The 26761-nt window shown below is 41.0% G+C and overlaps 1 protein-coding gene across 1 annotated transcript; it reads right to left on the bottom strand.

Moving 5' to 3' along the window:
- Positions 1 to 1162: 1162 nt before the first annotated feature.
- LOC101480793 (cadherin-7) lies at positions 1163 to 26016 on the bottom strand. The gene is made up of 14 exons (XM_014414178.3): positions 25908 to 26016; positions 21399 to 22268; positions 16063 to 16357; positions 14789 to 14908; positions 14260 to 14427; positions 11812 to 11993; positions 10892 to 11148; positions 10654 to 10790; positions 10357 to 10478; positions 5388 to 5505; positions 4933 to 5241; positions 4576 to 4768; positions 3510 to 3906; positions 1163 to 2745 (listed from the first exon to the last, which is right to left on the bottom strand). Exons 2-14 carry the CDS (start codon positions 22065 to 22067, stop codon positions 1876 to 1878), a joined length of 3837 nt encoding a protein of 1278 aa, XP_014269664.1. The 5' UTR covers positions 22068 to 22268; positions 25908 to 26016; the 3' UTR covers positions 1163 to 1875.
- Positions 26017 to 26761: the final 745 nt, after the last annotated feature.

Raw genomic sequence — 26761 nt, 5'->3', positions numbered from 1 at the left:
TAATTTTCACACTGCCCGATTTGTATCTAGTTGAAGTGTGTTTTGAATTTTATGAATTTTTAGCTCTAAAAAACAAGAGAACTGTCATTTTCTTCTTCTTAATTATCAGTAACTATTTCCAGCTTTTCCTTTGTAATTTTCCAGCTGCAGTCCTTATGTTTTAACTTCAGGTGGCACCATTGTACTGTCAGATATTGTTTCCTGGCCCAACGCTGGGGTCTTATTCTTCACAGCACTTTTCTCAGCATCCCTTAAAGTGTGCATAAATGTACCTTTAAAGCATTTGAATTTCAAACATATTTTAATTTACTGTTATTTTATTTTTGTCTGACTACTTTTGAAGTGAAAGCACAGCTCGACTTTCTCATTCTAACTTGTGTCTATATTTAGTTGATTATTAGATTCAGTGCGTTCTTGTGATCTGGGAGGAAACGTGTCATTGCTACAGCAATATCTGGCAGTACCATGCCAGACGATGCGCAGCATCCTGATAATATGCTGTGTGGTGATGGCGATTTATCATCTGGCCCGTTCCTTTTATTCTGCATTTCATTGTCTTGCCTCTTTTTTTTTCCTTGTCAGAAAGCCAAAGGTTTTCTGTCAAATTTAATTCGAGAAGCAATCCAATCTTATTAAAACTGAGGCTGATTAAGACCTAAATTCCCACTACAGAGGAAGCCAGGACAGGGGAAAAACTGAAGAAAGTAAAAATTGCTTTACGATGTTATAGAAAATAATGTTATTTCAATAACTCATTCTGATACCCCCTGAATAATAAATTAGGTTTGAAATAGCTATAGAAATGAGTCATTGTCAGAATGACAAACTGCCTGAATAACATTACCAAATCTCAAAGTAAATGATTATTTTTCTGTTGCCTGTGTTCTGGGCTCATCACAAGAACAATGGCTGTGTGTACTGTGTCGCATAATGGCTTTTGCCTAATTTTGTCTCTTTAAAAGGTGGAAGATAAATAAGCCTCTGGAGATAATTCTAGACGGCCAAACACAATGGTGAATTATAAATAATCTTGCGTGGGAGAAATTACGGGGAATTGTATAGTGTAAGCTCGTGTCTGCAACAGTTTAACTGAAAATCAGTCCTTTGCATTTCCCGTGAGGCGATTCCAGTAAATATCCAGCAATAATCACTGAAGTCGAGGTTGATGTTTATCTACATATGAACATTTTTTACTGTACTTTCACAACAACACACAAGTCTGACAGTGACAGTCTAATTATTTCTAATTGTGAGCAAATTGCATAGTGAGCAGGTTTTACTATAATGGTGACTACTTGCAGGAGTCTCTCTGCAGAGCTACATGATACAACTCGACTCATTGGAGAGGCTCTGTAAACATGCGGCAGTGTGTGTCACGGCATGTTTAAAATTCTCGTGTTTTAAAATTCTCCAATTCCAACCAAATGCTTATAAATTTCAGGGATTATCTAGAGCGTGTGCCCCTATTAAACGATCAATATTAAATGTCACAATTCTAGTCAATATTTGATGAGGCCTATTTTCTAACAATGCAGCTTTCAGGGCTTAGAATCAATATTTTACATAAAAGTAAATTTTTCATAATGTTAGCTTTGAAAGCCCAAGTGCATTATTAATATCAGTTACAAGAGAAGTGTGAAAAGTGACAGGTTCCATATGCATTTGCTAAAATTCAGTGGAGGTGAAAACTATATGCTGTGCACTGATTGCGCCACAAATCTTCACTGTACTGTCAGCCTCCTGGATCCCTCCTGGCAGGGGGCAAACAACAAGACGATCTCTGTCAGAGGCTGTGTATTTTGCCACCCCTGCTGTGTTTAAAATCCATCACTGCCAACATAGTTCTCTTCTCTGAAACTTTTCTTTTATTGGAGTCTAGAAATCCCATCTCTGTAGTTTAGCTCCTTTGTCCTCACTTTGTTTATGAGTCTCACTGAGAGTGGTCTCTGCTGTCTTGCCTCGCTCTGGCGCTGGTGTTTCTCCTTCTCCTTCCTTTTCCCTCTTCCTCTCTCGGATAATCTCCACCAGCCTCTGAAACTTCTGGTTTAGCTCCTCTATCCCTCCCACCACACTCCCCTCATCCTTTTCTCCATCGCTCTCCAGCGAACTCAGCGACTCGGCCCTTGAATCACGGCCCTCAAACTCGTAAGTCTGCAGTGAGTCATATGGTGGCTGTGACAGGTCAAAGGTGACCTGGTCCAGACGAATATTCAAGAGCTCCTCCATCCTGAGAGGCTGCGGGTTGGTCGTTTCTGTTCTCGCCGGCTCCGCCCCACTTGCCCAGCCTCTGCTGTTGCCAAACATCCCCTCAGGTAAGGGCAAAGACTGTGGGGTCAAATCCTTTCCCTGGAGTCCACACATGTTCAGTAGCTGCACTCCCGCTGGGTGCAGCCCACTGCTGTTAGTCCCATTCATACACGTCCCTCGGCTGTTTGGGTTCAGCGAGCCCACAATGCTGTATGTGTCTCCTTTCAGGTACACAGGAGTGTTTACAGAGCTCATTTGACTGCTGTTTGAATAATTTTGCTCGGAAATGGAGGGAATAGAAGAATCAGTATCAATGTCATCTACGGTGCAGCTCGTGGCTCCAGTGCTGATTTGAGTCTGGGATGACCCCGGTCGCCCCTCTTGTTGGTTTGATGAGAAGCTGGTGTGACTTTGGCATGAAGACTCATTTGGGTCACAGTAGGTCGAATTTGCAACAATGCTGGTGATCGGTGTCGACTCTGGTTCTGTTGATTTTGTCTGGAAAAACAAGGAGATGATTTAAAAAGACACGAAGAGAGAAACGTATGGAATCAAAGGAGTGACTTTTTCAACTTTCTTCCAGTAAACACCACTAAATATTTAATTCTGGACTTGAAACACCCCTGAATTGATTGTTCTGACATCAGTTCATCTATGTGCAGTATGTGGTTTTGAGACGTTTGATCTGAGCAGTATCTTGAAAGACTGGTTGCGTGACTCTAAAAACTTTAAAAATGTTAGTTTCCAAAGGTTTTACTTATTTTTATTTTGAACAGGCTGTGCAGTCTCAGACTCGCACGCCAAAAATAAGATCTTTCTGATATAATCATAAAGGGACACTTAAACATCACATAATCATTCACTGATTCACAGTTTAAAATAATTCTTAAATGTATCCACTAGTCTTTTACTGGGCCCTCAGATTACCCACTCTTTTAAACTCTTTAGCCAGTTTTCTTCTGATTGGCTACCCTTTGCAAACAGAATATCAACATATTAGGGCATTCTCTTTCTCTGCTATCATACAAAGTCAAGAACAGATAAAATTGTCTAAAACTGAGCATTAGATCAGTTTAAAGCATCAGCCTTATAATGTTTATATTTAATATGAGCGTCACACAGCAGAATGGGTCCCCTACAAGTGTATAATTTCACAGTTAGCTATTAACTTTCATTTAAGTTGGTAATCCCTTATTTGAATCCATATAACTGTTACAACCATTGTTAAATTTCATGTTTTTTTTTCAGCACTCTTGTCTGACCTTAGCTGGGTCCTGATTCTCCTTTGTGCCAGCTGCGATTGCTTCACTGCCTTCATTTCGCTCTGTAATTTTGCTTTTCACCATGCCTTCTGCTTCGAAACTACTGGTGCTCATCTCAGGAGAGTGCAGCACAGGCTCAAAGGTGTTCTGGTTCTGGATGATGAGGGAATTGCTGAAATGACCTCTGGTGAGCCCGTGGGTCAGCTGAGTTAGCTGCAGACCTGCCTCCAGTGGCCCGGCTGGATAATCTCTGAGAACAGGCAGCGTGTGGAGGCCGTAGCAGAAGCGCCCGTAGAGCGGAGCGGAGCCCGGACGTTGTTGAGAGTCCAGGCCTGGGCATGGGTGACGACTCCAGCTGTACGTCCTGGCCCTTGGCAGATTTTGCTGGGTGTACCATCTGCACCAAGAGATAAATGTCAGAGAAGCACACAGTCAAAGACACACACACACACACTCGTTTTCATATCTTAGTAAGGACATCTAATTGAAGAAATGCTTTCCTTAGCCGCTTAGCATCGTTGTATTTTTACTCAGTTGTATATAGTATTCGTATTCTATTTTTATCTTATTGTATATTTATTTTATTTTATTCTACTGTATATAGTATTTCATTTTATTCTATTCTGTACAGTTGTGTACTGTATTTATTCTTATTGTATTCTAATTTTTGCCTCATAACTTTTGCACTGTCCACTTCCTGCTGTGACAAAACAAATTTCCCACGTGTGGGACTAATAAAGGTTATCTTATCTTATCTTATCTTACCCTGACCCTAACCATCAAAAATGAACGCCTAACCCTAAAACTAAACATAACCAAACTGTAGCTTAAAACCACATTTTGAGCCTCAAAAATGCCTTCAAACTTGTGGGGATGTGGCTTTTCTCCCTGTAAGTGACTGTTGGTCCCCACAAGTATAGTGGCATGCCAATTTTCTATCCTCACAAAGATGTCTAAACATGTACACACCCCCCCCCCCCCCCCCCGCCCCCCCCCCACACACACACACACACACACTTCCTACAAGCCAGGATAAACTTTTATTTTATTTCTGGGATCAGCTCACATGGTTCGGTTGTTGTGCATGTGCTGTATTCTGTGCATGCTCTGCAGCGCTGTAATGTCAAAAGCTGCAGTATCTGCTTCCCCTCCCCCCTCATCGTCATACGATATGATGTTCTCCCTGACATCATCCTCCTCGAAGGTTGAGTGGGAGTCTCGTTTCTGATGGCGCAATGACAGCGAGAGTGCACACACCACTAACGGGCAAAAAAAAAAAAAAAAAAAAGAGACACATGACCATATACTCTTTGGACATTACAGAAGCAACCTGACACAACTGCTCAACGTCTTTAAAAAAAGTGACAAACAACACACAATGTTTAAAGTAGTTCAGAGACTTCAGAGAACTGACCAACCGTACCCAGAAGAGTTGTGACACAGGCCAGCATGGCCAGTAATGTCACCAAACTGAATATAAGAGACGGAGAGGCGGACGGCACGGGAAGACAAACCATGTGTCTCTCCCATCTCCTGTCCCTCTGTCTGCCCCTGTCCTCAGTCTGCATGCCCCCCCGCAAACAGGGACAAATAGTCACGGTGACTGTGCCAGTGTTGGTTAGACCCGAGGCCCCGTCGCGCAGCACGACTGGCACGTAAAGGGTGAGTAAAGATGAGGAGAAGCCAGGCAGGGGCTCTAAGGCTGTCTGCAGCACCAGGCTGGCTGTCACACCTGATAAAGTGGCAGAAAAAAATTAAAAAAAACAAAACACACACACATCATACACGGTCACTGCACAACAAACATGCACCACTTTTGGCTGGTGTCAGTTTTCTGGGTTTTGCATGGAAAATAAAAATAGGGCCAATGTTTTCAACCTCCGCTTTCTCTGATGGAGAGGTTGAGGGCAGAGCTGGACTCTGGAGGGATGCTGAAGTGAACCAAAGCGTCCTGTCCTCCTTGATCTCTGTCGATGGCTCGTAAAACCTGAACCACCTGAAGAAATCACAGATGAAAATTCATTGTTTTAATAATACAAAGGAGGTTAGAATTCTCTAAGAAGAAACAAAATAAATCAAAGGATGATTAAAGGTTGAAAAAGCATTTCTGTCTTTCACAAAAACATCTAAATTTGTTCAAATGAAACAATCAAATAAAAATTTCTTATTCAAACGTGTACTTCTAGTTTTATAAGTTTTCTTGTTTTCATTATTGCAGCAAAAACCATTCAATTTAGATTCTGAAATTACCTCCACAGATGTTTTTATTGTTTATAGTGTTTGTCTGACACAGGGGGTTTACAGGAATTAACGATGCGTATGATCCAACATTACTGTTTTTAATTTTAGTGCTGTTCGTTAATGTTCACTGTATAGTGCTGTATTGAATTATCATATTAAATCTCTCTATTATTTTTACATCCCTGATTTTATTTGCAGGCAGTGCTACAGGAGTTAGCAGCGTCAAACTGTAACCCGAAGGCTCTGGATCAAACGTGCTCCTGTGTGTGTTTTCTCTACACACATGTCAGGATAACTGGTGACTGTGGAACTCATGGAACATGAGTCTGACTCTAGTCCAGCCTCTACAACCTCCGGATGCACATTTTCCCCCTGTTTGCACTTTTACATAGAAACTTTCTCACACTTAAATGGTAGCGGGGAATAAAGCTCTCCATCTGAATTGCCATTTCATATCTGCACTCTGTGCATGTTCTGAAAAGTTCTTCATGCTTTATCTTTCAGTTGCAATGAACTGTGTAAAATGTGTAAAAGAAAAGAAAAATCTGAATGCAATGATTTGCAAACCTCACAAACTCCCAGTTTATTCACAAAAAACGTAAAAACGTATAAAATGTTTAAAAAAACAACAAATGGTAAATGGCCTGCATTTGTATAGCGCTTTTCTAGTCCATAGGACCCCAAAGCGCTTTACACTACATTCAGTCATCCACCCATTCACACACACATTCACACACTGGCGATAGCAAGCTACATTGTAGCCACAGCTGCCCTGGGGCGCACTGACAGAGGCGAGGCTGCCGGACACAGGCGCCACCGGGCCCTCTGACCACCACCAGTAGGCAAACACGGGGTTAGTATCTTGCCCAAGGATATTTGGCATGCAGCCAGGATGCAGCCTGGGATCGAACCACCGACCTTCTGATTAGTGGCTGACCTGCTCTGCCACCTGAGCTACAGCCAACAAGAACGCAAAAACAAAAAGAAAGCATTTTAAGAAGAAAAAAGACAATTTTGAATTTTACAGCAGCATAAAATGTTTACCACTGTGTAGCATCCCCTCTTCTAGCAACAGTCTGTAAACGTCTGGGAAATGAGGAGACGAGCTGCTGGACTTTGCTGATAGAGGATTTTAGCTGCTCAACAGTCCTGGGTTTTCTTTTGTTTCATGATGCAAAAAATATTTTCAGTTGGCAAAAGATCTGGACTGCAGGCAGCCCAGTTCAACACCCAGATTCTTCCACTACAAAGCCATGCTGCTCTGCATGCAATATATGATTTAGCATTTTCTTTCTGGCATCTTTTTCTGGTCTTTTTTTGAGGCCTTCCCTGAAAAAGACGTCATCTGAATTTGAGCAGATGTTGCTCTAAAACCATCATCAGCATCAATGGTGTCTTTCCAGATGTGCAAGCTGCACTTGCATACCATCAGAGACTCAGGCCTTTGAAATGAGCATTGGTAACAGGCAGGTTGGTCTCTTTCCTTTTTAGTTACAACGTAATTTTTATTTAGAAAAAAATAGAAATTTGTTAATTTGTTTGGAGAACTTTAGCTAAATCAGTGAAACAGAATAGACACATATGTATATTAAAGAGTGATGGCCGTGATCTGATTGTGGTATAAATTGCTGAAGGTACACATTACAGTTTCCTGGTTCTATGAAGGAGTATTTGGTGCCTCACTGTGTTACCCTCTGATGTACTGGCTACTTGTCCAGGGCACGCTCAACATCTTGCCCAAAGTCAGCAGAGATAGGCTTCAACTGCCCTGCAACCCCAATTGGATTAGAAAATGAATGGATGGATGAGTGATTTTATTTAGCCTATTGTTTTAAATGTGCGCTTCATCCATGAAAAGCACTTTATAAGATTGTTTTGTAACTGCCCAATAAATCAGGTTTATTATTTGTCTTATTATAAAAGCAACCAGCCAGGCAAACACGAGGGAGGCCTTTAATTATGAAGCAGTCACGGGAAACAAAAACTGACCGCTCATTTATTTCTTATAACAGCGAATCAGTTTAAAAAATGTTCAGAATTAAATTAGATCAGAGCTGCAATTGTTACTGACTGACCTTTGTTTATTAAAACACACTGCTGCACTAGCTGTCAAATCAACCAACCAAGAATTACAGCTTTAAAGTCGCACTAATGCTTTGCTTTTTCAAGTTTCCTAATTCCGTGCAACAGAATTAGCATGAAGGTCCACTTTGAAGGAATACCAGTCATCCATATTAAAATTAGGAATCGGTTATTATAATATTTGGAAATGCACTCAGCTACTCGAACGTTTGAGGGTGAGTTTCATCTGAGCTTGTCTTTTTTAATCACAGTGATTTTACTCGTACATAATATTTAATTAGCTTCCTGTTAAATTTCACATTTACTTTACAAAAGCTCCTCTTCCAAACAACCTCCTGGATAATCAGGCCCCATCATAGCTTAAATACTTAATAGTACCATATTATCCTAATAAAGCGCTTTACTCTCAGACTGGAAGCTTAATTGTTGCTTTTTGAATTTCTAAAATTAGAATGGGATGCAGAGCAATCAGCTACCAGAAATGTTCCCGTGGAACCAGCTCCCAGTTTGGAGTCAGACACTCTCTATACTTTTAAGATTTAAACACTCCTTTTTGATATAGCTTATCTCTTAGCTATGCTGCTACAGGTTCAGGCTGCTGGGGGATTTCCCATGATGCACTGACCACTCCTACACTTCCCTCTTTTCAATCCTGATTTGTAACTTCTTTTTCTCTTCAGATAGTTTTTGTTTTGTCTTGTCTGTTGTTTATGCTCTCTCTATGTTATCCTTGTCTCCCATCTTCTTCCCCCTAACTTCGGGATGCCTTTGGTTTTCTCACTAGTTCTTTCTCTGACACTGTTAGGAATCTGGGTGTCTTATTTGACAGCTCATTTACACTTGATAAACAAGTGTCTGCTGTTGTCAGATCCAGTTTTTACCAGCTTCGCCTTATTTCTAAGGCCAGGCACTATATCCCGTATAAAGACCTTCAAAAGCTCATCCACGCCTTTGTAACGTCAAGGCTAGATTACTGTAATTCACTTTATTGTGGTCTCCACTCTTCCCTTTTACATAGATTACAGACAGTTCAGAATGCTGCAGCACGCATTCTAACTAAAACCAAGAAGTTTGCCCACATTACTCCTGTCCTTGCTGATCTGCACTGGTTGCCTGTCAAATATCGTATTCAATTTAAAATTTTGTTGTTTACTTTTAAAATTACCAATAACACTGCACCAAGCTATCTTAAGGAACTTTTAAACCCATATGCTCCTGCTAGGGCTTTAAGGTCATCCTCACAGTTACTGCTGGTTCAGCCCAGATCTCGACTGAAATCTAGAGGTGATCGATCGTTTGCTCTAGTTGCACCGGAGCTGTGGAACAATCTCCCGATTGACATCCGGGCGTCTGATTCTATTCATTCTTTTAAATCACAGCTAAAAACATATCTTTTTAAACTTGCCTTTTCTACCAGTTAAATGCTGGCTTGCTTGCAGTGACCTATTGACCTATTGTATTAAATTCTCTGCTATCTTTCCATTATTGGTGTCTTTTATCATGGTGGTACAGTCTTACCTTGCTATAACCTATGTGCTACAGTTTACTCTTATTGGTGGCTTTTATCTGTGAACATAATTTGTTACCTTTATGTATTTGATGTTAATGTGTGAACTGTTTTATTTTTTATTGTTTTATGTAAAGCACTTTGGTATGCCCAAGGCTTTTAAATGTGCTCTATAAATAAAGATTGTTGTTGTTGTTGTTGTTAACACCCCCAGCTGGTCTCAGCACACCACAGCCCCTTTACTGACCCTGGTTCTGCTGGAGATCCCTGTTAAAAGAATGTTCTTCCTTTCCGTGTCACCGACTGCTGCTCATAGACCATCCCCGTGATATTGTAAGGTACTTTACCTTTCTACATAGAGAACCTTGAAGACTGTTGTGAATGTGTGCTATCTAAACACTGATAAGATATGTTGTAAATGACGATCATAATTAGTGGAATAATTCATCATACTAATAATAATGTCATTGCAATCGCAAAGTTCCACTGTCAGCAACCATCAAAGGCATATTTTGTTGCCTAATGCAAGCCTATCATGTTTAAAGGCTAATTGATTATGCTAGCATTTCTTAGAACAAAATCCCCTGAGGAGTCCAGAGACAGGCTGGTTCTCCACACACTGGACTAGCCAAAATCTACTTCTTTCCAGCTGTGCAACCATGATCAGCACATGATGGTTGCTGAAAAATGGGCCTCTGCACGCCTACAGAGATGCGCCGTGAAAAATCCTAAAGGATTTATGATGAATTATTTCATTAATCCTGAATTTAATTTACAATATCTCTAATCACTTTTTGTTCTATTGGATTTAAAAAGACAAATGTGCTTTGCTTTCTAAGGGATCCCAAACATCTGAGAGGTAAAAGGTGATCTGGTCTCTACTTCTGTAAGTGGGACAGAAAGTTGCTCAGGCTTTGAAAAACAATCACTTGCGGGAGTTTGAGACAGAATGAACAAAAACAAGAGCACAGTCTGAAGTTAAATGAAATAACAGGCAAAAACAAAACAAGAACGGACCTGACCGGGGGCACTGGAGTCACATACTGACGTCGTGTACTGCCTGTCCAACTCCGGCGCATTGTCATTCTGGTCTAGTGTCTCTATGGCAACCACAACCCTTGACACAAGATTTGGGTTGTCTAAAAAAAAAAGAAAAAAACAAGAGACTGACACTAATGTTAAAAAATTTGCACAGACTTTCTATCATTTTTACTACACACTTTGTATTCCCTACTGCAGGCAGCGCTTTCAGTGAAAGATTACTTTGGTGAGCTCTGCTGCTCTGAGCGCCCGAGGGCAGAAGGTCTGACATACCCCTCTGTGTGGCGATGACAGTGATATTATGCCACTGCTCCTGCTCACGGTCCAGCTCCATCACAGTGTTGATAAAGCCAGTGTCAGAGGCGATGCGGAACAGAGCCTCGGGGTCTGACTGGGGATCGATGGAGTACCTGAGATAAAGTAATAGGCACCATCAAGAATAGGAAGGGCAAAGAGAGCCCTGAGTGAGCGAGCAGGTGACTAAATGAGAGAGTGTTGGTGTGATAATTACCTAATGTTGGTGCTTTGTCCTGTATCGGGGTCCACGGCGTAGACCCGACCGACAGAGCAGACAGGGGGGCAGTTCTCAGAAACATCCAGATGGTACAGAGCCTGGGAGAATCGCGGTGGCTCATCAGCATTAAGGACCATGACCCGGACTGTTGCCTGGTCCTTAAAGGGACCTTTTCTTATGTATCGGGGATCCACTATAGGGTTTGTAACTTCCACTGAGAAAGTATACGAATTACGTGTTTCATAATCCAGGATCTGTTGAACAAAGAATAAAGCAGTTACTCTTTATTTAAGAGCTCTCATATATGGTTAAAATATGGATCTGCTGTTTATTACTGCCCACATGCAAAACCTCATTATTCATTTATCTCTGAGTGTAATATACGACTTCCATTTTAGACTTTCATTTTTTATCTGGCTTTCATACATTTCTTGGAAATTAATCATCATCCTCTTGTCTTACTACATTCTTTGCAACCTCTTAATCTAAGATTCCAAAGTGCAATAATTATGTTTGAATGTCCAACGCTTTTAAAACGCTTAAAAGTAAAAAGACAACTTCACACTGGCTGCTTTTAACACTTCAAGTGAGCTACAGTTGATTACTCGTTCACTGTTACTCATTAATTGCTCATAGCAGAGCCCGGGGAGTCTGAACCTATCAGCAACAGTGGGAGTTTGAGTGGGGTGCTGAAGTGTTTATCTGCTTATAACAAATTAATTTGCAAATACCTGACCAAAGCACATTTTTTAATCACCGCAAATGTTGCAAATTGGAGATGTTTTTCTCATTATGTGGCTATTTAAGCATAAACACCTACATACGGCTTCAAATAGTAAGCTATTATGAAAATTGGTATAGGCAATAAAGTAAAGCTGCTTTGCACACCTCTGCTGCAGCTGCGTCCAGCCACTCACCTTGTTCAGCACAATGACAGCCTCTTTATTTCTTCCAGTTACGTTGAATATTTCAGCCTCCTCAGTGTCCAGGATGGTAAACTCCAGCTGTGCATTTTCTCCCAGATCAGGATCAGTGGCAGTGAGACGGCCCACCTCCACACCTGGAGCCGCCAGCTCTGATACAGAGAAGGACCACGCACCTGCAGGGAGGAAAACAGAGAGTTTAACAGTTTCAGTGCTGCAACTGAATGCTGATGACGATGGCTCAATTTGATATCAAAGCATGCACTTCTACACACATTTCACGACCAGATTTAAAGGTGCGCTGACATTATTTTCAGAAAGTATAAGTACCGGCTGCTGTAATCAATGAACGGATCCAGATTGCCTACTTATGCAATTCCAGAGTAAGAACTGGGCCACGACAGTCATAGTTCTCAGTGGAAAAATGAATTTCAAGACTCAACTAAAGCTCGTATCACATCCAATAAGGTGAATATCTTCAAAGCGACTGGAAATTTAGTGTGGAATTTTCTCTTTGAGGCAATCTACATTTTCACCTTGCTGAGCCGAGCTGTAGAAAAGGTGACACAGGAGAAACTTTACACCAAAGTGCCTGTACTTCTACTCAAAAATATGAAACTATCCTGAGTTCCCTTCTTTAGTACAGGCTAGTCCAGGCTAATTTAAAAATAGAATTAAAAAACAATGAAAAACACACAATCAGTACGAGGAGCTTTGTTCCACAGCTTTTGGGGCTAAACAAGTGAATGCATCATCCCCTTTTAACAGTAACAGTTAATGAGTCTCTGATCTTAAAGGTTCAGGGGGTTCTGGGTGACATAAGGTATTAGGAGTATTATGTAGCATGTAGTAATTTCAAAGTAATCAGTAAAATCTGAAATCAGAATCTGTAGTGAATCAGAACCAGAGTAATTTTGGACCTCAAGTGTTTGTGCTGTGTTTTGTACAAACTGTAGATTGATGTGTTCCCCATTTTAAAAACCATTCAAGTATCGGAAATATGTCAACGCAGCTAGCACGGTCTTTTGCTATCAACGCTGATACGGACGTTCAAATTAGGCTCGGCAATTTAGATATTTTCTCTTTTCTGACCGATTTTTAAAAATGGTTCGAATGACTTCATTAGGCAAAAACTTTAAACATTTGATGACTCAAACTACTCGAATGCAAAGTTTATTTCCTATCTAAAGAATATCTTAGATCTTTGAACTGATGCACAATTAAGAACCATCCCAGAGCCATCAGTAACATTTTACTGACTGACATTTTTAAACTACAACACAATTGATACTGAAAGCAGTTTAACAGCCCCGGTGCTACACTTGTCTAATAAATCCCATCAGTAATGAAGACAGTAAAAAGACTCTAAAGCCTCAAATTCACTGAGAGTTATTTCCCACTTTGCTATGTATTTATTGTATTTATTAAAAAGAGAATTACAGAGTTAATTTGTTTTTCTGTTATGTTTAGTTAGGATTAGAGCGCATCTCTTTAGCAGGCATGAAAGCAGGCACAGCGATCTGAGGCAGGTCTCTTTTACTTGGTGACTTGCACATATCTCGTAATGCTGCGTGGCACATTTAGGGAAATGCTTTCGTTTTAATCAAAGCAGATCTACCTTGCTGATTGTTAATCATTCAATTCCTCCGCATAATGACGAAGATTTAAATATTCCACTCTTGCATTCAAAAACTAAATGAGCCATTTGCGTAAACTGTGGCATTATTGTCAAACTGAAAATAACGACTTGCAGTAAGGGGGGAAAAGATGTAGTCAGATATCAGTAAATAAATAACAGGCTGCTGACATTTGGAAATATTAAATAGCTTCTATAAAACATTGTATTGCAGAACAATTTATCAACGTGAGGAGAAGGGGCTTTAAACATTAAGATGAATAGCGGTAAGCATAGACAGTCTGCGAGATGAAGAAGACGAAAAAGCCAGCAAAGATGAAGTAGTATACGGGGAAAATGCAGTATGTGTCTCAAAGTGTTAGACACATTCTGCAGTGATTTTACTGTCTATTGAAGCAGAAAGCACTGAACTTTAAGATGAAATATTAATATCATGGAACAGGGAAAAGCTTGGATAAGAAAAGTGGACATGATCTTTCACTCTTCTACGTCAAGCCAGAATCCATTTAAACCTCAGGGACCAAATGGGAGTGTTTATATCAACGTTAATAGTAGTCTTGGCAAAGGTTATGTGATTACAATTGATGCTAAAAACAATGATTAGGAAGAGTGCACAAAACAGAGAGGGCTTTAGGTCTTATCTTGAATCTGTCAAAGTGACTTGGACCCAGAGGAGGCTAAAATATCAAACTGCTGTCACAAATGCCACGACAAGATGTTTCATCCTTAGATATCTCACACACACACTTACATCCTAGAGCGACAGATATTGAAAGTAGCCAACAGTTAAATGTTGATCTGCTTACTCCTTCTAAAGTGAGGGGGATTGTCGTTGACATCGCTCAGCCTCACTGTGACGGTCGTAGTTCCCGATAATCCACCAAGATGGCCCCCCATGTCTTTGGCCTGGAGGACGACCAGATACTCATCCTGAGTCTCTCTGTCCATGTCAGGTACCGCCGTCCGCAAAATGCCTGGTGGAGAGAGGAGAGCAGGACATGCAGCAACAAAATCAAAACAGCAACAGATTTCACAGTGACACCGCGCCTCTTTGAATTACCATCAGCGCGAGTCAGATGCACATATTTTAGAATTAGGAAGCTGCACGCATGTAACTTCAGGCCACTTCTGTTTTTGAATAGATCACAGAAGATGCAGGAACACGCAAATGTTCTTATCCATACTGGACATAAGGTGGAAAGGGATACGGCGCACAATATATACAGTGAGAGCAGTGCCAGGATTAGCTATGTGTATTGTAAACATCAGCAGAAGAGTCAGGTTATGAAACAGCTTTTAAAAAGGTTGAGCCGCACTTTGGAAGATATCACAGACCTGTCTGAGGGTCCACAGAGAAAAAGTCCTGGCCGTGAGTAATGGCATACACCAGCCGAGCGCTGTTTCCATATGTTGGATCATCAGCATCTCTGGCTGTGACCTGGATTATTGACGTGCCTGTAGAAGAGGGGAAGCATGATACAGATGACAGGTCAATGGACTCTTGCATATTAAGAACGTTAAAACAGGTGGCTGCTTAATGAGCCATGTAGCAGGAATACTTCACCCAAAAACTGAGCAAATATAACAAATATAATCCAACTCTCTGCTGTCTCACAACACACACACACACACACACACACACACACACACACACACACACACACACACACACACACACACACACAAAGTTCCAAAATACATATGCTGTTTGAATAAATACAGATCCATTCCCAGTTACAATATTGCTCAGTTTCTCTTCTTGAAATGGTGCCAGTAGAAGTGCATTCAGCCACATCCACATTTTGGCAAAAACACGATTGTTTGCAGAGTACTCAGAGAATGAATAGACAGCTGGCGAGGTGATCTAGAAGCAGAAATATTTTTCAAGTATTCATTCTTTCTAGCCTTGATAGCAGGAAGCATAATCTGTATATAAAAGATGGACTGACAAGTCAAATATCCAAATATCTACTTTGAGCATTTTTAAAAAGTTCAAATTTTATAACAGTTTGTGAATGTGGATAATTCATAAAGGTATGAGTAATGGGCAGTGTGTTTCCAACAACAGGATAGCATTAGCTTTTCAACTAAAGGTGCAAAAAAGAATCCTATAACATAGCAACTGTTGATATTTTGGCCAGCTAAGCTGTGCTAAGCAAGCTTATTGTTTTATATGACTTTGTAGCTAACTAGACATTGGATGCTAACTTAATTCCTCTAAAATTGTAAAATTCGATTGTAATGTTAGCCAGCTACAGGCAATTTTCCTTTTAAGCCATTGGCTGGGCTAGCTTTGGTGTTGTGTGATATATTTTTTGGTCAGATCCATATAACTCATTATGTTATTACATTGACTGATATAATTTCCCACAGTTGACTAACAGGTAACAGATAACTTCCGCAAAAGTCTTTAACAGATGCAAAAATTACAATTGAGTTTCTCGACACCTGTTAGTGATGTCTGAGATTTTCCCCTGGCTACAGAGTGAAAAAGACTGTGTCTGTTTTGTTTTTCAGAACAAAGCCTTTGTTGGGTAAAACACTGCTAACATTTGATCACCTCTCAGGAGATTTTGTGTGGTTGCACTGCAATGTTGTTTGCTGCATACCTATGTTGGCCATCTCCGGCACCATGGCAACATAAGGTTCATTGGGGAAGACAGGTGGGTTGTCGTTGATGTCCTGAACTCTGATGATGAACTCAGAGGACGGCTCCAGGGCTCGGCCGGTCTCACGGTCTGTAGCAGTCGCGACGAGACGATACTCATCTTTCTCCTCTCGGTCCAGAGACTTGGTGACATGTATGTTGCCCGTCTTGCTGTCGATCACAAACACAGAGCCCACTCCCTCTCCCTCCAACATGTATTTAGTGCTTCCGTCTCCTTTGTCCATATCCGTGTGCAGCTGGAAAAACAAATACGTACAGACTAAATGGCTGTAACACCTTCATGCAACATTACCTACAGATGCTGATGCAGGTATCACTCTTTAACACTTGCATTTGTTTAGCAGATACCACAAACCTGACTATGTGAAATGAGTGATTTATGCTAAGGCAGGATGGGCTCACTGAATCTAAAATGAATGGCACCAGGTGTGGATGCATACAGCTAATTAACTCAATGGACCAAGCATGCCATCGGGGGTTTGTTGAGGGCAAATCCACATCAGTGTGGACAGTGGCGCTGCAAATGTCATATATGTATGCTCACAGATGCATTCTGCTAACTCAAGCACTATCCATCTGTAAATCTTTCTGTCTCTTCTATCCATCTGTCTCTTTCCTCCCCTTCTCGTAAATCCATCTGCCTGACTTGCCTTTACCTTATAAACCACCTCGTTTTCCAGTCCTTGTTTTTCTCCATTTTCATCAACTTACCTCGCTTACTCAGAATGCCCATCTGCTCGCAATTCTCCTTCTTTCTCGCTCTCTCCCTCTGTCTGGCTGTTTTGCTCCGTGGTGCAGAATAGTGGTTTGGTATTTAATGGCAGCGAGGATATTAGTGTGAGCTTGATAGGTAAAAGGCCAAACACACAAAAATAGAAAGCTAAAGAGATTACTCAGCCTTCATCACACTGAGCTTTCTGACCGAGAACCTTCACATTTCTCTATCCTCAAGGCCCATCTGCACATGTTCATAATCCACAAGGCTTATTCACAATCTTTGCAGTGGACCTTAGATACTCATGAGAGCCTTGACTTTCAATTGAAGCTGCAACATTGTCTGTTTACAAATGTGCAGAGCAATTGCACACGATTGTTGCCAGGCTTATTCATTTTGTGGCACAAAAAATTGTATGTGCAACACAAAAATAGACAAGTTTAATTGCCTACATAATGATTAACATAGAGTCATTTGTGTGGTTAAGACAGCTGCCCACCTTAAAGTGAGAACATGTGATGGAAAATATTGCACATAAATGCATTTAAAGTGCAGATTTGCACACTATTGTCTGCCCCACAGCACAGCATTCAAGCAGAGATCAAGGAAAAATATAAGATTAGTGTATATTGTGTGTGTATATGTGATGTGCATGTGTTGGAAGGATGAAGTTGGGATTATACATACTCACGATAGCATACCCTACAAATTGCTAGATAAGGGATTCAGGTTTTTTTTTATTCATCTCTTACCCACCCCCTTCTCCCTCCTTTCTTCTTTAAAGCTAGCTTTGATTTTGATCCCACACTTCACCACGAGAGACATCTTTGTCAGAGTCTGTGCCCACCTCGCTCCCCTGCCCCCCCTTGCTTCCCACTTTCTATCCAGACCTCCTCTCCTCACTGTCTAATTGCTGGCTCAGTCCTGCTGCGCTTCAGTCAGCATGGAAAAACACTCTCACTGTGGGGAAGAAATTTATCCACCCCGTACAAGCAAAGCAAGAAAAAGAGGGAACTGTCTCTTCCAATCCCTTTGTCACTTTCTCTCTCACTCTGTAATCTCAATTTTCCCCTCCTCTCACTCATGCAGTACATACACCTCTGGGTTTATATCTGCTTCACACTGCTTTCCTTGCAAGAGAAATTCTTTCTTCTTTCGCACGGGTGGTGGCACCTGTGATTTGAACTGTTGATAGCTCACCTCAAACCTTGCACCGACAATGGCTTTGACATGATCATCTCTCTATTTCTGGCAAACAAAATGAGCTACCTCTGAGAGAAAACACTGTGCTTCCGAACTCCTCGCAATGGAAGCATGCTTTATTACATGAATATCAACATCAAGACTTTACTTGCAGAGAAATAAACGCGTGTCTATTGATTGCTTTAACACCCCTCCCTGACTGTACCAATAACAACCACAGTGGAAAATTAAACATTTATGAGGTGTATACCGCACTGGTAAGAATCCAATCTAGACTGTCACTATAAAGTATACTGCGAGCTACAAAGTGGTTGGCAGAATTCCCTGTTAGCGTTACAGCTGATATAATCCAACTCTGAGTATGCCGTAGCTGCCAGCAGCTGCATTAGCGTGGAGCTTCTAACTGTGAAGTGCTACAAGTAAACCCCTGGGATTGAATGGTTCAGGTGTGCAGTGGATTAAATCATCTCAGACACTCTTCATGTTGCGACACAGACAGCAGTTGAGGCTTGCTGGTGTGCTGATGGTAAAAACTCAAGTATGTGACTTGACAAGTGGGGATGGTGACGCATAAAGAGTGCGATCTGATCTGTGCCTCACTCTCAAGCATGCAATGGAACATTTTTAACATTGCAAATATGTTTTTTGTTTGTTTTGCAAGCACATGAATTGTAAATTGAGAGAAATTTTTGTAATGCTAAGAAGATAAATATACTTCATTGGGTGAACTTTGTTAGTAATTGGTTGCACCCCCTTTTACCTTTTGAACTGCGTGAATTCTATTTGGTATAGATTCAACAAGGTGCTGGAAACATTTTTCAGACACTTTTGGACCCTATTGACACGATAGCATTGGATGTCATTTGCAGCTGACTTGTCGACTGCACATCCACGATGGGAATTTTGTCACATCCCATCCTACATCTCGATTGGATTGAGATCTGATGACTGTGGAGGCCGTTTAAGTTTAAGATTATATGAGCTTGTGATGCCGTGTCTTATCCTGCTAGAAGTAACTGGGTACACGGTCAGGATATGACATCAAGGATATGACATAAAGGTCATGAATGGACATGGTCAGCAACAATACTCAGGTGGAAAACGGCTTTTAAACAATGTTCAGTTGGTACTAAGAGGCACAAAGTCTGCCAAGAAAATAGCCCCCACACCATTACACCACCACTATCAGCCCGAAGTGTGATACAAGGCAAGATGGAAATTGGGACGCAACGTTTTTCCAATCTTCTTCTTGACAACTTTGGTGAGTCGGTGTGAATTTCCTATTATTCTATATAGCAGTGGCACCTGGTGTAGTCTTTTGCTGCTGTAGCCCATCTGCTTTAAGGTTCAATGTGTGGCACATTTAAAGATGCTCTTCTGCATACATTGGTTGCAATGAGCGCTTATTTGAATTACACTTGCCCTCCTATTAGCTCAAAGCAGTCCAGCCTGTCTTCTCTGACCTACAGTCTCAACAAGACATTTGACCACGTCTACGTGTCTGAATGTACTGAATTGCTATCATATCAACCTAATAAAGTGGCAGAGGACTGTAGATTGTTCACTTTTGTTTTCTTTTTTTGGGGGGGAGGGGCTGGGTGTATTTTCTTAATATACATGGTACCAATATCGAGACATTGTTTTCCTTGTAATATCTTTGTGAATAACATGAGGCAAAATTTGCCATTTTTATAATTAATGTTTTATATGACAGATTTTCCTGCAACTGAATCGCTAGTACTTCAGTATTCATTGGTGACATGCATCCATTAAGAATTGCCAAATGTCAACATAGGCATACACGTAATTAGTTGATGGTACTGGTTATAAACTTAATTTTATACATTTCTGTCTGTACTTCATTAAGCTTGCAAGATATGTCTTTTTGAAAGCTCACTAATTTAAATTCTGAGAAATAAATGCCCAGACAATTGATGCATGTACCAACAAAGGGAGCTTTAGCCAATAGTAGTCTAACAGGCCCAACTTCTAATAAAGTGAATCTCTGAACTGGACCTCGCCACTGTTTATGGTGTTTTTAATGGATTTATATAATCAATAACATGACCTGCTGTGTGAAGTCACTCAAGAAATTTCCGAGGATACTGTAATACATTTTTGGTCCGTTACTTAGCACTAATTAAAAGATATGTGTGGGTGTGCATTGAGTCCATACATTTTATAGATGCAGCTTTGTGTAAGCTGATAACTTAGCACGCCATCTTCTCATCCAAATAACTTCTGGCTCAAAAACTCCAACATTGGCCAGCCTTACTCCTGTGATCAAAATGTGTCCAAAACCATATACGCAGTTTAACATTATCTTTTATTATTTTTAGTTTCCTGTTTTGACTAATAAGTCAGTTAGCAGTGCAATAATTCATAGGTTTTTTATATATACCAAAATCGCTGGCCAAATTTCCTGACAATCTGCTCAGGTGGAGAATTATCCGTTCGCTAAGCTCAACCAAATGTTAGTGGTTGTTTCATTTAGAAAAACAAAACATGTAATAAGAGAGGATGAAATGATAAATGATGAATAAAAGACAGACTAGAAGGAAAAAGAAGAAAATAGGTGGAGGACTGATAGCCAGCCATTGGACAAAAGCCATAAGTGGGAAAGTGATAACACACAGCAAGCATGACAGGCCATCAATTTTATGTTTAATATATTTGGCCAGTCCAAATTAATAGCTTTCAACATTGTTTTCTTTTAAACCCTTTTCTTTTATTAATAGTGGCTAGTTAAACATGTTTTTATGTCGATCTTGTTATTTCTGTACACACACACACACACACACACACACACACACACACACACACACATACACACACACACACACACACACACATATATATATATATATATATATATAGTCTCGGGCATTTCTACTTTGTAGAGCGTAAATAATTACAGGTAGGAAAATTTTAATGAATCCCTGCTTTGTGTGTAGTATGTTTGTGTGCAGGTTTTAAGCACCGATTTGTGTGTATGAACAGTGAATGAGGCTCAAACAGGAGCTTGGGGACACACAGAGCAGAGGATGAGAGAGGTAATAAATGAAGCAGAGTGGAAAGGTTGTCATTGGGAAATTATTTGGACAAAGAAAAACATGTAAATAAATGAATGCACTGCGAACAGAAAAGATTTATGTAAATACATGTATTGAGCACAGGAGAGATTTCTGTTTGCTCCAATTAAACCCTTTGCGTGGCAATAACTTATCTATAAAAATGATTGCGCTTGCAAAAATATTTGTTGGTTCTCAAAAATAAGGCGCAATTTACATTTATGTTGTAATACAGTGAGATTCAGGTGATTCGCATGTGCATGCTGACTGGTTGTGCCGACAGCTTACCCGTCCAATGAGCACAGGCTCAGGCCCTCTGTACTCCTCAATCACAAAGAACTGGTTCCAGAGCCAGCTCCTACGGCGGCGAGAGTGAGGCAGCTGGTAAGGCTCTGACTGACTATGTTCAGACTCTGTGACCCATTTAGAGAGGCCCCGTAGCCTCTCAGGCTGAACGTCACCGACACCTGTCTCCAAATAGAGTTGAGGCTGGAGAGCGTACTCCTCCTCTGAGCTTGGCACTAGACTGTGATCATTAATTACACCTTCAACCTCTCCATTAGTCAAATTGTTCCTTTTCTCACGGTTCACACTGAGTTCAGAGCTATGTTTAGGTATAAGAGGTTTGGCAGAAGAATCTGGAGGTTTAAGTCTCATGTCGATTTGCTTTCCTGCATTGCTCTTAAAGTCAGAATCATTAGGTTTGCCGTCATTTAGTTGAAAAACCACATTTGGCAGAGTTCTTGCATCACTCTCTGAAGCCTGTACATGGCTTTCCAATTCTTTGATTCCAATAAAAATTTTGTCCAGGGACTTTGGATGATGTAAAACTTGTTGCTTTTTGTCTGATATTACTTGAGAATCCGGATCCTCCTCTGAAAGGCCGACAGCCTCTGAGATGCCGTGTCTTTCCCATTTGCAGAATAAAAGAAAAAGAAGCACAACATGTGCTGCCATTGCTGAGGTTCACCGATCACTTTGTCTTGTGAAGTGGCTGACAAAGGGCTGATCAGCTGCCGGTTTTTATGATGGTTTATTTCCAGCATGCCTTCGTCCTGCCCCTGCTTCGGTTCTTCCGCCCCTCTCCCTGGTGTTTGTCTTCATTTCGGCTTCTTTACTCAAATATTCCCATGCAGTGCACATGCTGCAGAGGATCACCTGAGAGAAGACATAATTAGTGCGATCTTGACTATATTCATTATTATGAGAAACAAGTGCTTTAAGATACAGAAGTGAAAAGACACAAAAAAGTCTGCCATCACACTCATTATATGAAGACGACATTTATTTCAGGACATATTTAAAGATAAATGTTTGTTCTGCCGTTTGCTCAACAGCTTTGTTTGCTAATCTGAGCCTTCTGCCAGCTGCTGTGCAAATAACTGTGAGTTTTGAACAGAAACTATGATAATTACGTCTCATAAGAAGTTACCTGAAAAGGACAATTCGCTTTGTACCTGATACTATTGATGATATTCCTCTCATTGGCGTTTTGTGTGATTCTGGTTATTGATCTCATTCTCAGAAAGGTAAGTGCGGTCCTAAAAAATTTCAATTAATTCAGAGCCTGAAGGTACGGCGATGAGGTGGAGCTCAGGTACTTTACTGCTCCTTGTCACACACAATTGCCTGGACAGCAGGTGATTGATGCCATCCCTAAAGATGGGCTACCCATGCTTCAGTGCCCAGTTCTGAAACAAGTTCCCCTTAAGAGATTAATTAGGCTCATAAATAATTTAATCAATGACTTGTCCTCATTTCCCTAAAGTTTAATGATCTGCTTTTTGTCAGTATTTGAGTCAGATCTCTGGCCATTGATCTTTGAAACTTGATGCAGTGCAAAGTGTCAGCAACTTAACAAGATCCAAAACTATACGACAGTGCATCCATGTCCCACATGGATCCATCGCTCTGGCTCACTTTTTCCCTGCAATGAACGTTCTGACAGCTGCTTTCACCTTTATGCATGCATGGAGGCGTGCATGATCATCTTTGCACAGCAAAATACATGAGTCATGGGTACACAGGGAGGTAGTCTTCAAACATATGTAAATAAAGTTTTCATGCCTTTCTCTTCTGAACAGATTTGGAAGCTAAAATTCTTAAAAATAATGTAGAGATTTCCCTGCATTTCATGCAAATTATCAATAATTTGGCTAGAGGACATAAAATACAGTGCACACTGGGAAGACTAAATCCCCTGGCCTCATCTGACTTAATAAATGTACAGAGCACCAAGTACTTTGATAAATTTTGAGGGAACGTGGCACAAAGTTGGCCTATAGAAATGCAGTAGGCTTTGATGGTTTCTATAATACGAACCAGAACATTTCTTAACCCCAACATTTTCTGATACGATATGCTGCATGGGCACATTAAAATTAAGCCAATGTTCTTTCTTCTCTGCAGATAGTGACCCACTTAAAGAAGTACACTTGAGAACAGAGACAATTTGAGCTTTGATCACAGGAAATATTAAGTAATTTCTGCCCTTTTTACGTCATTATTTTCCCCTCAAATGGCAATCCACCCTTAATTATTTTTGCTGCATTTTGCGCACCAAATTTATCAAGTCATCCATATGTAATGCTTCATGTTCATCATCGGCATCTGTTTGCCGGTTTCCCAAATCTATGGAAATACAAAAAGTGGCTCTTCCAAAACACTTTTGTCTTCCTCAGCTATTGTGCATTAGCATAGATTGAGCTTACGGCTTACATTTCTCTCTGCCAGCTTTGGTCCAAAACCCATGTTGCCAGCAGTACATGTCATTCACCGTTGTTTGAAGTCTTTAGAGTAAGGGTGTGTGTGTGTGTGTAAGATATGTGTGAAATGTAAGGCAAGGGATAGAGGATGAAAGCGTGAGGACGATTTGCTGTTGCTGGCTCAGAATGGAATGATGAGTGGTGACATAGCTCTAAATTGCAAATCGCTGTTTCAGTCTCACTTCACTCTGCATCGAGATGCTTCACTGCAACAAGGCTATTCCGTTTTTATTAAAAATAGCCTGTGCATGTTAGGCCTCTTACATAGGAAAAAAATGGGAGATGGGGGCATAAAGGAGGCAGAGCAGGGGAAGTGGTAGTGGAAGTACACTGGGGAGGGGGGTGAGGGGAGATGGGTGGCTTAAACATCCAGGATGTGGACAGATTCTGCTCCATTTGAACATCTCTGGCTTACCCTCCTTTTGCCATTCGTCTTAATGCCCACAGACCTCTCATCCATTCTCGCTGGCTCAGTGCACACAGGGAAATCTCTTAAGTCTATCCAAGTCAGACTGGTGAAGAGAGGCCCACTGTACTCAGCACATCAGTCACTTCATTATTGTCAAGGTTTGACACACCAGACAGCTTAAGTGAGCAAATGCCCTGTGATAAGTCAGTGTTTAGCCATGTTTTATTTGTCATGTGAAGAGGCAGTGTAATATTACCAGAGAATTTTAAATATGATAGTCAACTCCCACACTCCGTTTTATAGGGGGCGCTCTTGAGAGAGTCGAGAACTAATGGAGCCCTGTGGAGCAGTAGAAAATGTAAATCATTTTCTTGGAACAATTTTTACCATATTTTTGACAGAAGGGGTGCAGCTCCATTTTAACTTTGTTTTTGTAATCACTTTTAACTCAAGTAAAACACTTTTCTGTAAGTGTTACGCACTGCAATATGAATAATTTACAGAGAATTTCATTTAGACCAGCACAACCAGCTGCTTCTTTCATGGTTTACTCTAACCACTCGTCTATAATATAGTTATCATCTGTCAATGGCTGCCGTTAAGGCAGCGTGGCCTGTAGTAACTCCTTAACAGAAAAATCAGCAAGTATTGGGAAATTCTAGCTTTTTATCGGAAAAATCACCTTCATTATAAGAAAAACGCAAGGACATAAGCACTGTTCTGTATTTCACCTCAGAAAATTATTGATACCGTGTTAGAAAAGGCTAAAACAATAAATGGACTAGCCACGTAATTCCACTCATTTCTATTCATTGAGCACCATCTCATGAGCGCCCCCTACTGACTTGCTGCCAATTTTCGTACAGTGGGATAGATGGGAAGTGGAATGTTTCTCCCTGATCGGCTCTGATATTACATTCGCCACAACACGTGACACAGCTGCTTGGTCACGGATACACACAAACCAGTTTACATGCACGCGCACACTCACATCTGGACCGCTCACTAGCATATCTAGTAGAGATATACTAAACAGCCCGGAGCGTGACCTTGTCTTGCTGGAAGAAGCCAGAAAAATGACCTACTTGATGCATGTTAATGTGATTTACACACTTGGGCTAACTATTATAATGAATGCAACGTCCCCCAAATTCCGCTTTCGGCAACTTAACCAAGGTCCAGCAACCTCATTCATTTTTGCAAGCGAGCGTCCCCGCGCCAAAGTGCACGCGGCAGGTGAGTACGAACGGCGCGCGCACACACATAGACAAAAATTACCTACCTAGCCGGGAAATTAAGAGGGAAAGCACGGCGTCATCCGTACCATCTGTCAAAGCTTGGCGCTCAGTTCAGTCACCCAAAATAATTGTCTGCTTTTCCAGACCCTTCTCTCAGCCCACCATTATTTCACCTAAACAGCTCGCAGATATCTACTACAAACAGCTTTAAACTGACAGAGAAACAGTTGGAAACCGCCTCGACCCGGTTAAAAGCCTCCAAAAAACGCCGAGAATTTGGACGATAAAGTGGAGAGCTGAGCTGAGGCGAAGGCTGGAAACTTGTCTGTGTCAACTATTGAATTCTGAAGATTTAGAAAAAAAGTCAATTGTGAGAGAAGCTTACCGTGTGTTTGCGGTTTTGCTCCGGTGGTCTTCTGGTTTAACGGGGCTGAAATGATCCAACGTGGGAAAGGATGCCGAGGTTCATCTGAGCTCAACGTGAGGTCTGTCCACTTAGCCCAGTCTCTCTCTCGCTCTCTACGTCTAACCCTCCCTCCCTTCCTCCGTCCCTCGCTCTCTGTATACCTCTCTCTATTTTCCCTCTCTCCATTACTTTGTAACTATCACACAACGACCATAGTCACTCTAAAAGCCTACTATTTTTGAAATAGCGGCCACTGAGTGCCACAAAGACAAACTGTTAGTCTCATAGTGGTGTACTTGGACAAAATATGTGGGTATAGATTTCGCTTGAGCATTGGCGACATCGTGTAAAGGAGCATGGGGTCCTCCCCTAGGAATTTCTTAATTTGCTTCATTCTGTTTTTTTCTGCATCATTTCTGCGTATTTATTAGTACAGTGGAAAACACGCACAAAAACAAAACATGTTTCAGGTAAACATATAGTGAAAGATCATGCAGTCGGGCTCTTAGGCATTTTGTGTTGAATTCAAATCATTCCCCGTTTTTCTCATTTAATATTATCCCTGCTGAGTCAACACAAATGTGCAGATGATTAAGTCTTCTGTCCTTCTTGCCGTTTGCAGGGAGAGTCAGAGTGCAGCAGACTGACAGTTCTGTGTGATATCAAGCTGCTTTCGTGCCTTTTTTCTTTTTGTTGGTGGAACCTGCTCAAATGTGCGTGTGACAGCACGTGTCCGTGATGAATTACTTAAATTTATGAATTCCTATTCAGTAGCTCAGATATGTTTCAGCTGGATTTCTGCTTGAGTTCATTCACTTTTTTAGGTATACCTC

Source organism: Maylandia zebra, linkage group LG23, assembly GCF_041146795.1.
Source record: "Maylandia zebra isolate NMK-2024a linkage group LG23, Mzebra_GT3a, whole genome shotgun sequence".
NCBI lineage: Eukaryota > Metazoa > Chordata > Actinopteri > Cichliformes > Cichlidae > Maylandia > Maylandia zebra.
This window is presented reverse-complemented; position numbering and strand designations above follow the sequence as displayed.